Source organism: Telmatherina bonti (assembly GCF_933228915.1).
Source record: "Telmatherina bonti genome assembly, chromosome: 15".
In the NCBI taxonomy this organism is placed as follows: domain Eukaryota; kingdom Metazoa; phylum Chordata; class Actinopteri; order Atheriniformes; family Telmatherinidae; genus Telmatherina; species Telmatherina bonti.
In genome coordinates, this window is record NC_136613.1 from 12,252,960 (window position 1) to 12,268,354 (window position 15,395).

General features: G+C 38.6%; 1 protein-coding gene across 1 annotated transcript in view; it reads left to right on the plus strand.

Annotated features, from left to right (window-relative positions):
- The first annotated feature begins 2,539 nt into the window (after positions 1 to 2,539).
- The window catches only part of klf7b (Kruppel like factor 7b), an 80,262-nt gene continuing 67,406 nt past the window's right edge, over positions 2,540 to 15,395 (plus strand). The window contains exon 1 of the mRNA XM_079253797.1: positions 2,540 to 2,750. Coding sequence (XP_079109923.1) covers positions 2,649 to 2,750 — 102 coding nt within the window. The 5' untranslated portion in view covers positions 2,540 to 2,648. The remainder of the gene's footprint in view (positions 2,751 to 15,395) is intronic.

Below are 15,395 nucleotides of genomic sequence, written 5' to 3' on the forward strand. Positions count from 1 at the left end.
CATCCTGTTGTAATAGATGCAGCGTTTTGCTGAAATATGCAATGTCTTCCTTAAAAAGACATAATCTAGTATGTTAGAAAGAGAGAGACAGACAGACAGAGAGAGAAGGGTGGATATGCAAAATTAAACTGTAACAAAAACACAGATAAATCGTGTGATTTGGCCTAAAAGCGAGTTCATCTCATTATCAATGAAACAATGTTTGTGTAACAGAGATTACAGTCGTACAGTGAAGTTTACCTCACACCATAGATGGTTCAGTCTTCTGGATCTGCTGATAACTAGATGGATGGAGTCCTTCCTCTTTAATCTGGGCAGCACAACATCCATGGTTTCCAAACAAAAAGAGAATTTAAAATGTTTTTCTTTTTTTTTTTTGTTAACATGGAACAGCTTTCTACTTGCTTCGTTCAGTCTGTTTCTGTCTTGTACCCAAACCAGACGGTGGATCATGTTCACATGGATTCTTGTTTGCGTGATCAAACTTTAACACACTTTTTGTGGATGGCATGGTGAAATGTATTCACAAGGATGGAAGTGTTCCAGAGCCCACTTTTATAAATAATAGAGCAGCATTGTTTCACCTTAGTTTTAAATTCTGCCATTAATTATACATTTTAATCAGATTTTAAAACAATCAGTAAGATGTACCGTGTGGTATGTGTCTGTTATATTTTAAAGAATGATACCGAAAGGACGTAGAGATGGCTGGAAAGGAGGAAGGTACAAACAAGTTTAACAAAAATAAAGTAAAACTGAAACTTGATTAAAATAAAATGTTTAAAAAGATAATCAAAAATAAAGATCAAGCTTTTCAAAAGAAGACAGAATGAAGACAAAAGTGAATAGAATAAAAGTGAAAAATCAGTCCATCTGTCCATTATTAGCCTTTGTTTAATCTTAGTTTAAGTTCAGTTTCTGGATAATCCTGCTAGGTCAGCACTTTGTCTGTAGTCCTGCATTCAGGACCAATCCACTGGTCTTTAACAGAATTCACGACACACAGTTTGAAATGTGGGAAGCTATTTATTTATTCCAACACGTTCTGTCAAAGTGTTCACAGTACACAAATCTGTGAAAGTGCTTTGCGTGTCTGCACCTGTCTGAGTCCAGAAGGCAGTCAGACATGTTAATGAGGAATAAAACGCATCACACTGCTAATACACTCCGTATACAGTGTACTTCAGTGACCAATGCGTGGTTTAAAAAAAAAAAAAAGAAAAAAGACAAATGGAAACATGAACTTTTTGCCCTTATATCAAGCTTCATTCAATTTTTCCAGTTTAAACTAATTTATTTCCATCCTCAAAACAGGAGTTATGTTTTGAGGATGAGGTTATGTATAGCAAGCCCTGCATTTGGTCTCCTGTCTCAGACATGACTGAAGTGCAAAGAGAGAAGGTAAAAGCTCTTCTATATACACTTTGTTACTTTCCGGCACTTCCACTGAGCGACAGATCATCATGAAAGGAATACAGCTGCATTTCTCGTGAATGTTCTGCTGCGGTGCCACATGTCAATCAAGTTTAAAAACAAAACTTTTTCCATCTTTTTCATCTTATACCAATAAAGTGTTGGTGGCAATGGATAGACTATACTTAGATTATTACATACGTGTTGTTTTTATACTGTGGTGCTTAAATTTGCTGACTGTGTCTAGCTTTTTTTTCTCCACAAATGTAAAAAATGGGTAAAGTGAAAACGTGGGTGGATCAAGCCTGAGCTCTTTCCCTCTCTCTGTCCCTGCTCTGCATGCACACATCAGCAGGGGAAAACCATGGGGAGGAATCAGTGGTGGTGTTGTCGCACCTTGAAAAAGAAGGAAAAAAAATAGAGGATCATCTTCCTCAAACCACTGCTGCTGTGTTTGATGCTTACCTGCTTGTTTTTGCAGATTCACACAAGTTTTTTATGACTTTACCACCGTTTCCTCACAGAAGCAGCAAGCCTCACTTCTCACCACTCTGCCTGTGCAGCTTGTTATGACTGAGAGAGGAATGCTGCTGGTTTTATATAGGCCTCTAAAAATAACTCACCCCTCACTGCCGTCGACAACCGGACTGACAGCGCCCCGCAGCCAATCACGCTTTGCATTTTTCAAAGCTCCGCCCACTCAATGTTTCTCAGCGCCTCCTTTAATTGGACGCTTGTGACATCATCACCCTTATTTTCCTTATTAGGTCACGCATGAAAATGATTGACTGGTGGCTCCTCCCCCTCCGCCTTCCTCTCCTCTCGCGCCGGTCGCCTGGATTGCAGCGGGGTACAGTCTGCTGCTGGAGGAGCAAACCTGGCAACCTGGCAGCTTGTAAGAAGACCGATTGGCAATCTGGCAATGCGGAAATAGATCTGGCACCCCTGAGCCCGAACTGAGGAGAGAGGCGTGACAGAGCGAGCTGAGAGGAGCGCGGATTGTGCTGGCAAAGAGAAAATAATACACACTTTCTTTAGCTTTTTTTGTCCATTTTAATTAAAGTGCTCAGGTGCGCTCGTTTGCACCAGCTGGAGCTTTCCCAGCTTTTGGTTGTTGTCTTTTTTTTCTTTTTCTTTTTTTTTTAAATTAGTCCAGTCTGAGAAGATAAAGAAGAAGTGCGTTTTGCTCCCTTGGATTCCGGACTTCTTTTACTGACTTGTCTTTTACGTTAAACATGGATGTGTTGGCAAATTACAGTATTTTCCAGGAACTCCAACTCGTTCACGACACTGGTTATTTCTCCGCGATGCCTTCCCTGGAGGAGAACTGGCAGCAGGTCAGAAATGATGCGTTTTCTCTTCTTCTTCTTCTTCTTTTTCTTTTGGAAATGATTAGAAACTAAGATTAAACATCATGTGGGCGCAGGTTGATGCTTTTCTGTGTGGGTTTTTACTGTTTTCCATGAGGGGGAGCGCTCCAGCAGAGACCAGTGTAGTTGCGTCTTTTTTTTTTTTTTTTCTTTTTCGCTCACATGGAGCACGGCGAGGTCCGCTGACAGCAGAAAACACACACACACACACACAGAGGGAGTGGGGTGACGATAGAGGAAGAGGAGGGAGGGTTGACAGAGCACTAACCACAAATGGCACTAATAGACAAACATTACAAAGTATAAATATATATAAAACTAATCGTGTTTACGCGCATTAAAATAAACGTTTTCTTACATACATCTTCAGTACAGATACTTGAGGTTCAATTTACCCTCTTTAATCAGAAATATAAAACAGCAGCATCACGCTGTTGCTCCATGGAGCCTGTCGTGTTTCCAGTCTCCAATCCACCTCCCATTGATGCGTAAAACTCTGAACTGCAGGTGGAGAAGCTTAAAAATGTTGTTATTCTACATCTTGCTTTATAATGAACAATTTCGTTAAGGAGATTAATCTTATTTCAGCCATACGCGATGATCAGTGTTTTTCTTATTGTTGTTTTTACGCTTTAAAGTTGCTCATTAATTATGTTCATGTTACTATGAAATATCCCACGCGGATGAACTTTACACGTGTGTATTTGTCCTGTATTATTTCATTTGACAAACTTTATAAAGTTTTTCTGTCTTTTTTTTTTTATTTTATTTTTTTTATCACTGAATGTAATTTACAGTCCAGGCTCTCTGGGAACAGATTGGAGGTGAAAGTGAGAGGATTTTGCATTTGCGCATCTGAATCCTAAAGACTGATGGTGTTTTGTAGCCTGACTGCTGAGATCGATAGACCAGTCTGTCAGCCTGATATGTTTTGATTACACACATACACACACAAACACACACGAGCATCCACTCACACACGCGCACAAGCTATAGCCTTCAAGATGGACACGTGCCTAATAGGAATTGACTTATTCTTAAATAATACATCCACATCTGCCACTGTTTGTTTGCAGATAATCCTACTGAATAATGCATAGCAGCCACTGTAGAACATACAGCTGACAGTGCAGGACGGCCCACAGACTATGTTATAACCTTTATTTAAGACATAAAACCTTCACTTTACCTTAAATTAGATTGGCCAGGTGTGGATCACATGAGTTTTTGTGCACTGAGGGAAACTGTGAAGCTGCTCTGATTTTTAAGTATGGAAAAATATGAACAAAAAGATCAAAAACTGATTCATACAAAAGAGGAAAACCGGGTAAAAAAAAAAAAAAAAAAAAGTACATGTTTAATGATTTTGGTATATTTGTAACTAGTCTTAGGTCATAAACAGAAACTGTTCTCCCCTTATGAAGACTCTGTTAGAGCTCTGCAAAGCACTAAATCTACTCAGGTGATGCTGAGTTGGTGCATTGTATATTTGAACCATGTGTGTGTTTATTCTTGTTGTGCTGAATGGAGCACAAGCTGAATTTCTCCTGTGTGACTGTCTTACTGACACCAATTCACACTGTCACATCCTATTTTTAGTACAAACATCACATTATTTCATGCCCTGTAACCTATTTTTCTGTCTATCATATTTTTAATTGATTTAGGAGTAAAACTAATTAGGGCCAGTCTGGAGGGTTGCAGCAGCATTCACTACTATAATACAATGTCGATTTGGAGACTTTTGTTATTAGTTCCCTGCTACATTTTGACGTTAAAGACAAAAAAGAGGAATGATTGTCACAGTATAAAGTATACTGAAGAGTCCTAAACTGGTTAAATTTGTAAACAGCTTAAAACATTACACACCGAAGGAACAAATTCAAGCCAGACATAGATCCTGGAAGATACACAACCATAGGTTAAGCAGCAAATTTAATAACAACCCCTGAAAATAGCTTGTCAGGTGTAGCATACAAAACTAATATGTGATTGTTGTTCAGAAGCACAGCACAAACACAAATGGATGTAAAACATGCAATTTAACACATTTTGGCCTGTATTATGACAGCCGATTTTCTCCACTTTTAAAAGAGTGAAATAACAGAAGAAAATCAGTAATACTGATGAAATAAGTAATCTGATCTCTCCTTTGATGTCTGAAGCCATTCGAACAGAAAAGGTCTCACATCATTTAAGCATTGTTACCTTGGCGATAATGGTTTTTCTTCTGTGTTCAGTAAGGTCAGTACACAATTAGCCTAGCTTAGCAAAAACCACTTAAAAGTAACTCAGCCCTAAAGCATGTTTCTGCTTTAATTTTTTTTAAGACTGCTGGGACACTTTGTGACTCAGCCTGAGAGTTTCTTGTATACTTTTTTTTTTTTTTTTTGCAGTGTTACAGCACAAAGAAACTACTCTGAATAATGTTTATTCAGTAATGCTGGATATGTACGCGGCTGTTTGCTACTAGCTTAATCTTGACCATTTGCAAAGGCAAAATCTTTATATTTGAACTTGTAAAGCACAGTAAAATGATAAGATTTGACCAAAACTAATGATGAAAAAGCCAATGGTGGTAAAATATTTGTTTATTCCATCACCAACAAGACTCACTCCAGGTGATTGATGCATGGATGGCTACTGCTAGCTAGCTTATTAGACACTTAGACACTTATTACTTATTTAGTGGAACCTGCTTGCTGTATTTTAGCTTGGGTAACAACTTTTGGACAGCTTTTTGTGCTTCAAACAAATGTAAGAAATGATTCCATACAGACATCATTAGCATTCATGTCACAATATTCGTTTAATGCTTCTGCTGTGTGGATGCTGTTTGTGTATGTAGGCTAATTTAAGAGAATATTTCCATTTTTTGTTTGTCAAACAGATGTGTGGGTTTTCATTTTCACCAAAATAACTATTTGTGCTGTAAGCTTATTTTTCAGCGTGGAATATTCTAGTTTATTATGGCATAGAGGGCAAAGCTGGAAGGAAAAGATGCATTTTGTCAAATTTTTCTGCACCAGCAGTGACATAGTCTCAAAAAGAGAAAGACAAACACTTATACTCAGAGACATGGCACACCCACATTTTTTCCACCCTTGTTCCTTCTGTCTCTCTCTGTTCCCTCATTCACTCCATCTCACATGCACACACATTAACACACACACACACGCTTGGCTGGCATGCACTAATGGAAAGCTATGGTCTGGCAGGACTCATCCCGCCACTTTTGACAGTAATTGGCGTTTGCTGTCAGACGGACAGAACCACACACACAAGCAGACGAACGGCACATGCACACATAGGCAGCCTGATTTGTGGGTGTCATTTATCTTCCCAGGCTGTCCCTGTTCCTGGTCTTTGTTTCTTCATACAGGCTTCTTTTATCGGCTGCTTTGCATCATGGCTAAACATGTGGAAAACACTCCCCCTGACTTGCCTGTCTGTCAGCCTTGTAGCCTCTGACAGTGCAAGCCCATGTTTTGTGTATAATTGCAGCATCTTTGCAGGTTAGGGATGATGTGATGGGCTTCAGGGATTTGTGTGTGTATGCATGTGGAGCAGTCAAGGATCAAACCCAGACTTCCCAATTAGACATAATCAATTTATTTCAAAGCAGAGCTACTCCAAAGTCTGATGAACGAGGGGGAAATGGAGACAGTGAAAACAGGAATGATTAAGGTGTAATTGATGCAGAGGTTTAGGTTTCCTGTGGTGGTTGCAGAGCGACATTTACAGACTGAAACACTATGTGGACAAGATCTGCAGGTATCTTTTTTTTTTTTTTAAAGTCTAACAGTGCTTTAAACTGGCTGACTCAAACAATCCCTTTCTCATCTCGTCTTCTAGTTTACATGCTCGGTGTGTCTGTAGTTCCTTTCAGGCTTATTGATTTATTTGCTCTGGAGTCATTACAGCGCTATGCTATACCAACCGACTCTGTGTTACTGAGATACAGTGTCTCCATTTGGCCAAGCAAGACTACAGCTGCTACAGAACCAGCTGCAGGTACAACACAACGGTAAGCAGTATTGTTAAGTCCTTTATGCTTCTGTGGAAGAAACACCCAGAAATTTGATCTCAGATATTTCAGTTCTGAGAAAGCTATGAAAAAAAGAGGTCAAATGCAATCAAGACCTTCGCCCCCAAGGATGTGCACATGGGGAAATTCTTGCCTTTAATTTGGCTTGTCAGGCAGAGTTTATTTGCGCGTTATGTAACATTGTTGCACTTTCAGTAAAACAGTTGGAAAGAAGCTTTTCTAAACAGATTCAGTTCAATATACATGATCCTGATTTAATTATTTGTTTTATTTGGCTCAAAATCAAAATATCTAACTTGCAAGATCAATTTGGCTTTTGTACACAGTGTACACGCATGAGAAACCACATGTTTGTAGCCACGCTGACATTGTTAAATTTCAAATGGCTCTACTTTCTGTTTTCATGTTTTCTACATGAATACTGGTTCCAAAATATATCTTGTTGTAATAGGATATCATTTGAAACATTTGAAGTCAAGTTTAGTGTACTTGTGATTCTTCCAATTATTTTGTGAATCAGTAAATCAGTAAATATTCCTACTCAGGGATAAGTAATTCAGTCCAGTCCATCTCTTACTTTCCACTTCCTCCATTGTGGTGTTGGTGGTTTGTGGAATTTTCAGCTCTTTAAAAAAAAAAAAAAAAAGATGGTGGTGCCAAATGGCAAACTCAAGAATTTACTGTTAACAAACGGCAACTTTAATTTATATATTCATCTAATGATGCATTCCCACAAACAGATGGACAAGAGGTCTAGCTGCTGTTGCAGTGTGCCAAATTGGGTTTCCATGACTGATTCGGTTCCACTCATTCTGGGCTTCTCAGATGCTGCTGCTGAAGTGTGCTCTAGTGTGACACCTAGTGGTGTCACATCTTGCACATCTTTAAAAGTGATTATGTTTGTGTTATATAAATGTCTGAATCCTTACCGGAGTGGAGTCCCAGCCCTGGTGGACCCACTGGTTGTCCAAACTGCAGAATATGTTTGCAAGCTGTGCAACTACTCATGCACAGCATCTGTTATTTCCCCCCACTTCCCTTCTCATTGGTAACCTGTTGACCCACTGCAGTGACCACTGCATGAACTGTTGGTTTTTTCCTGTCTCCGTCTCTTCTTCACTCTGTTTTTCTCTCTTACTGTCTGCCCCTGGCTTGAGGCAGGCCTGGGGAAGTTTGACAAGATAATGAATTGCCATGCATGCTGCAGTTTTTCACATTTCACAGCCCAATAACTCTGTATGCAGGGATGGAGGGCAGGATGGAGGGCAGGATGGAGGGGGGGACAGTGAGAAGACCAGTGGTGGGAAGGCTGAGAGAAAACACCAGCAGACACAATAAAAATGCAGATAAAAGTTAGTCAGAAACAACACAACATTTATCCACCTTTTTTTCTCTCTACCTTCCTTTTGTGTCTCTCACCATCCGGCCTGTGTTACAATAGACGTTTTTAACACACACACATGCACCCACTCACACAGAGTTATGTAATTGTCTGTGGAGCACAGCTGCTTCCTCATAGTCACAACAGACAGAAAGGAAGAAGACAAGGGGGGGGACAAAGGAATAGAGAGGAAAAGATGAGAAACGGGGAAAAAGAGGCAGCGAAAGACAGACGGATAAGACAGACGGAGTAATGTTGCAGCTTATTTATCATTGTATCGAAAACAAACTTAAAGTTTTGATGTTCACTTGTTTGGTCGTGTCAAAACCTGCCATTACTACTCACCTTCAGATGGAGAAAGCTGTGATTTGGTGTTACTTATGAGTCAACAGAAGACATTCAACATTATTCAGCCACCCCCATGGCTTTGTTTCCAGGCTTTAAAAAAATCTCTCCCACGCCAGATGTTGGCTGAGCACAGGTGTTTCCAAAGGCTGGATTTTCCTGTTGGTTGTTCCTCATGTGTTTCACTTAAATGCAAGGTAGATTAATTGAGCATCGGAACGGTTCCGGTGTTCTTACAGCTGTCTGTACTGCAAAGTAAACCTCTAAAAGCCAAGAAGGTGTGCATACTTTTGCACCACAGCACTTCTGGTTCTGGTTTGGATTCTCAGCCAAACTCATGGATGGTTCTTTCTGTCTCAACCATGTACATCACCAACATTAACTTTATTTCTGGCTAGAGCAAAGAGCTGACATCAGAAGCTAGCTTGTAGCATTTTTTTTATTATTTGATTACTGTAGCAATAAAGGCTTATTTAATTTTGTCTTGAAACTGTGCATTTGATTTGCACTGCCATTTGTAAATACTGGTCAGTTTTTAAAGTATAGCTACTGGTTATTTACAGCCTTCACAAACACCTATTTGTTGTTCAAATTGGCATTTTTAAACTAGGCTAGCTACATTTAGACATCTGTTTGGAGGGAAGTTGAGACGAACACTGTGAATTGTGAAGATGAATTGTCTCCCTGGACTGTGGGCCTTCAAGAAAAACCAGAAAACACTCCTGGGATGTTTAATGTTTAATGGACCAGTACTTTTTCCAATTTTGGATGTAAAAGACTATTTAAAAGAACCATTTTATGTTCATATTTGTATTTGCGTTCATATTAGTGGATTTTTTTCTACAGCTGTCAACTTTTATAGTAATAACTAAATGTCACGTGGTTAGGTCATATGGTTACCACGGCTGCAGCACATTGAATGTGGGCCACACTGGGAGTGTAGGATGAAATGCTGCGTCACATCTGTGTGTGTTTGTGTGTTTATTTTCAGCAACATTGCAATGCAGCACCTGCTTGCACAATTATATTTCACGCATCATGCCTCTGGTGAAGACCACAAATGCAGAGCCTGGAATGAAGTTCAAGCCTCCTTTTCAGTTGTTAATGGCATAATGTCTTCTTTTCTAGAGATAAGCATTTTTAACAAATGTCAGACAGACAATCGATCACATTTGACCCACAACCTTGCTGACTTTTGTGTGGTGTCATCGGTAGGTGAAAAGATCCAGTTTTGTGGTGATGATGGCCAATATGTATCAACATTCTGATTCTTGAATAACGAAGTCGTTTGCTCCTTAGTTTTTTGTTTGTTTGTTTTTTTTACTTTATAATTATCTAAATGCCACTTTTTCTTATTTTTGTTGATAATTTTCTGGTATTGTAGCCATAACAAACCAACCTAGACCAACTGTCTAGTTGGAGTTGCAGGGGATTATAATGTCTTCCCAAACTGGGACTGTTTGACTGAAGTGAACAAGCAGAAAACTGGTTTGTCTCTGTAAGAAGACCCATTCAGCGTCCAGGGGAGTCCATATCTCGTCTGTAACATACTGAAAGTTGCTGCAGCTCATTGTAGAGAAACAAGCTTTGTTGAAACCGAATGAATGGAAGGTTAAATGATCAGATTAAGTTGTATAATTAAGAGTCAGAAATCTCATCAGACAAAAAGAAATGCATTAGTTAATTAAAAAATGCTTGATTCACGACTTTGCGTATGTGACAGTCCATTCACTGCCACGACTCTGAAAACAAATTAAAACATGCTTCTTTATGTCTTATATTGTGCAAACTGGTACCATTTTGTCAATACAAGCCACCCCACTTTTATTTATTTATTTTATCGTACTCCCAAACACGTATGGTTATTGTCTTTTCCCCATAATTTGAAACCACTCAAGTCAAACACACAGACGCTTGCCTGGGAGGCCATAATTCAGTAAGTAAATAAGCCATTGAGACTACGGTGGCAGAGATTAGATCAGAAACTGAGCAGTCAGACTGCCGCGGCAGGAAAGCAGAACAAATGAACTGCACTCATGATGGAGAGAGCTTACTTCCACTGTGAAAGCCATAGCCCTGATCTTTCAAGATGAGTGGTTTTCTATGGAGGGCATCTCTCTAGCACTATTCACCACAGAGCCCGATTACTACAGTTTACAAGGAGATTTACTCATTCATCTCTTCATGCCTGAAGCACACGCGGGATATCTCTTATTGTGTAGATACACATCCTAATAGATCTCATGTGTTTATGATTTTCCCCCTTTTTATTTGAAGCAAAAGTTTATCAGTTGTATGAACTATGCAATTTTGTCGTTCCGCCTGCTGTAAGGTGTGGAAGGTGTAGTGTTTTTATTTTTTATGTTTGTGTTCTACTTCCTATATTTGTGACTTTTAGTGCAGGAAGGGATTAGCCTAGCATAGCACAAAAACTTGCACTGAGGTCTGTCAGAGCTGCAGCAGAAGCATGGAGGTGCAGGATTGTGGAAGTGCAGAAGTCGAGCAATTTCTGCAAATATTAATACTTTTGATGCAAACAAAACTCTGTTTTTTCTTACTTGTGATTTTACATAAATTAAACAGAAACAGTAAATATTCCTGCTTATATTTCCCATGAAATTCTCATTAAATTAACATACTTGTAACATATAAAGCTGAAGAATTGAAGTTTGGAGATTTATTAGTATGTATCCGAAACATGTCATGATAGGCCATTACATCATGACCAATCAATCTGAGGCATCTAAAATCTTCAGGACAGTGGCCTGACATTCCTGGCTTAGTCACAAAAAAAGTTTTGTTTTTTATTTTTTAATTTAATGGAAGTACGGATAAGTAGGGAAAAAAAAGAAATTTAAAAAATAAAATATATATATATATATATATATATATATATATATATATATATATATATATATATAAAATGTATGGTCAAAAAATCAATGGTCACAGGATGTGTTGTGATGTACACAGACACACACTGAGGTGTGTTGTGTACATTTTTGTCTCTACATCCTGCTGAGGCCGTGTTTGCAGATCAGTTGGCTCAGGGATAAAGCCTTGTGACCTGGCAGCCATCCAGCCTTCCTAGTCTCCCACTCTGCCACCACTATTCCCTCCCAAACATCCTTTTATTTTATGCATAGTTTGAATTTGCACATTTAAAAAAAAAAAAAAATGGAGATCAGTGGAATTTCAAACATGCAGAAGAGATTTTCCTCTGCATGAGATGGAAAAGTTGATGTGTGAAGCAAGTTTTCCAACAAAAACAGTGTCATTGTAGGAGCTGCTTCCCCTTGCCTATTATTCTTCCTCTCTTTCAGTACTGCAAGCTTAGAAAAAAACAAAACAAACAAAGAAAAAAAATGGGGTAAAAGGATAGGCAGCTGACAAAATCATGCTGTGTTTTGGCCGGAGGAGACAAATTTGTTTTTACAGCATCAAAATGTCATGATGTACCACTAGTGTTGTTCAAGCTCCCTTTAATGATGTTCTTTTGGGAGACGGGTTGCTGGAATATCCCCTTGGATTTGGTTCATGAAAGCACGCTGCTTCACACTTTACACCTTTATTGAAAATGATTTTATTCTCATATCTGGTAAGAAACAAGCCTTTTCTCTGTGCTGAACCAGTAGCAACCATTGCACTGCCATATTCCCATTGTGTGAGCGTGTGTTTGTGTGTTTGGGAGATGACATCATTCTTAGTGTTCAGAGGATGTTGATAGTGGCAGAGGAAATGACAGTGTTTGTGTTAGCTTACCAAGGCCAATGGGACACTTAAACTTGCATTCTTGCCAGAAGGCTCAGGCGCTCAGGAAAGTAGTTTTTACTTTGAAACTTAAATTCTATGAAATTGTAGCTTACGAATTCGGCAACTAACCTGGATTTGTACCATCTGAGCTACCAGACGTTTCTCTTTACACATGCAGGCAACAGTGAACTGAACAAATTTAATTTGTTTTACCCAGATTTCTTATCAACATACTTTTAAAAGGTACAATTTAATAAACAGACACCTTATTATTTTCCAAAGGGATATTATATCATAGCGATATACTAAATCATTGATTATTTCAATTAAATAAATGCATGAATTGAGGAAAAAAGGATAGATGATTATTAAAAAGAGTCCTATTTGCAGCAGAGCTGAAGAAGCCTCTGCTTGAACACACCATGCTGTTTCACCATTATGTACAGGTTATGCAGTGTTGTCATATATTTATGTATTTAAACTGTTTTTAACCAGGGACAATGTTTGAGAACCAGCTTTCATTTGGAAATATGACCTGACCAAGAAGCTCCAGTAGAGAGCAACAGAACCTACAGATACACGTAGATACATGTTAACATATAATGTTTACGTATGTTTACATACCAAGTCATGTAAAAATGCAGATCCTTTTAAAAACAAGTATGCAAATCAAAGATCATAAACATGGCAAGAGTAAGAAGATGTATGAAGACTGGAAGACAAATAGAAGAATGTCTGGTTGTGTATAAACAAATAATGTGATTATGTATTAATACAAGTATGATCTAATATATTAAATAATAATAATAGTAATGATGATAATACATCCATATGTTGAGCTCTTGTTGTGATTTTGCACAATGAGCTCTTTGAGTTCTGGAGCAATCTTCAGAAATGAGCCAGCTTTATCAGTTTTAATTTTTTCTTTTGTTGCATGTTACACTACAAAACAGAAAAACACATGTCAGCAAGGTGAATGAGTGCACAGCAGATGCCTCATTGTGTGTGTTGCAGGTTCTCGAAAACAACTTGAAAAGGATTGTTAACAGTGGCATCCCTTACACGTTGCTATGGCACGTTGAATTATTCCTAAGCGCCGCTCGAGGCCACAGTCAAAGCGTGTCTATATGAAACCTGGTGAAGAGTTTCATAAGGGATGTCAGTGCATAATACAGTAACATAATCTATACTCTGTGTGTGTGTGTGTGTGTGTGTGTGTGTGTGTGTGTGTGTGTGCAGGTGTTTCTGTGACAGAGCGAGAGAGTTGCAGAGTGGGCGTAGCAGGGCTGTGTTTTAGTGCACTGTTATTCATGCATGATTGGTGTGTGTGTGTGTGTGTGTGTGTGTGTGTGTGTGTGTGTGTAGGATGGTAAATGGGTCAGATGCAGAGGAGGATGACCTTGGGAATTTTGTCCTGTTTTTCTCCTCGGCTCTGCTGATGCATGTCTTTGTCTTAGCCTGGAAGAACGAGCTGTAACACAGAATGTGTTGACAGAAACAGCTGTTCCCTGAACTTTTACCACAGAGGTGGGCGTGCACAGTTTTATTATTATTATTATTATTATTATTATTATTATTATTAATAATAATAATAATAATATTATTAATAATTTTCAGCATTAAAACTTCTCAGATAATGAAGTTTAGAAAAAAATCAACCAAAAGTAAACAATATTCAGGGTTAAAAACTGCAATAAGTTTTAGTCACCTTTAATTTAATGACAATAATTTATTGTTAAATAAATCAATAAGAAAAATATGGTATATAAGGGAGGAAATGCTGTGAAATGCTACCAACCCACTTAGACAAGCTTTTATCGTCATTTCAAGTATTCTTCAGGAATAGTTCTCCAGGCTCATCGAAGGATGTTTCAAAGCTGTTTGGAAAGTCTCCATTCTGCTTTGTTCCCTGTAAACAGCATCACGCGCTGCCTCCACACTGCTTCGGCCTGGGCTTTGGGGAGGATTCTTCCCTATATAAGATATCCTGCAGCAGATTTTCAGTCCAGTTCTCATCATTTGGCACACCTCAGCCTTTTCTCGTCAGAATTCTTCCTTTCTGCTGAGACTGTTTCAATGAAAGGTAGATGGATCAACTAAAGTGCCGGATCCTACTCCAAGGTCCTGTGTCAGCTCTTTGCCAGATTTCTTTTTCAGACTTTTAGATCCGGTTCCTCTGCTTTAGTTTTTAATCCTAATACTTCTCTTTTTCTACCTCTTGTCCAGTTTACACAAATATTTAAGAACACACTGTATTTCATGCTAGGATATTATTAGTTTTTGTCTAAAAGCTCTTTGGAAAGTAAAAAGGTATACATGCACAAAAAAAAAATGCAATTCTCAGACACTATTCTTTTTTTTTTTTTTTTTTTTTTTTGATGTGACAAAATAAATGAGAAAAAAAGAAGTTGTCTTTGTGAAAGAGTACTAGTTGAAAATTGCCTGAAGATACAGTTAAATGGCTGAACAAACAATAAAACATTTATCTGGAAGTGGTCAGGTACAAGGACACGACTGAAAATGGGAGATAGCAACCATTCATTCATTAGCCTAACCGATTAGTGTGAATAAGGGTCGCAGGGAACCTGGAGCCAATCCCAGCAGTCTTTGGGTGAAAGGCAGGGTGAGAGAGCAACCAATACCAAATAAAAAAGCTTGAATTTTTTTCAAAAAGCCACAGAAGAACTTTCTTTTATCTTCTTTGGACCAAAATATAAAGAAACTTTTGACTGGATGAAAACCAGAGGTGCCCAGCTCCATTCCTCAAGGGCCACAATCCTGCAGGTTTTTCCTAGTATCCCTATTCCAGCACACCTGACTCAAACTAATCAGTCGTTGTGCAGAACTTCATTGGCTTTTGGATCCATTTAATGGAAGCCAGGAGTGTTTGAACAGAGATACATCAAAAAACCTGCAGGGCGGTCCCTCGGCCCTCGAGGCCCGACTTTGGACGCTAATCAAGACTTTTGCATGGTTCTATGTTAAATAAAGTTTGACTCTACTTGTGTCACTTATACAGTTGATGATTCCTTCAAATGTCATCTTTCTGAATTGAACATGAAAAAGCTGCCCGCCAACAAGGTGA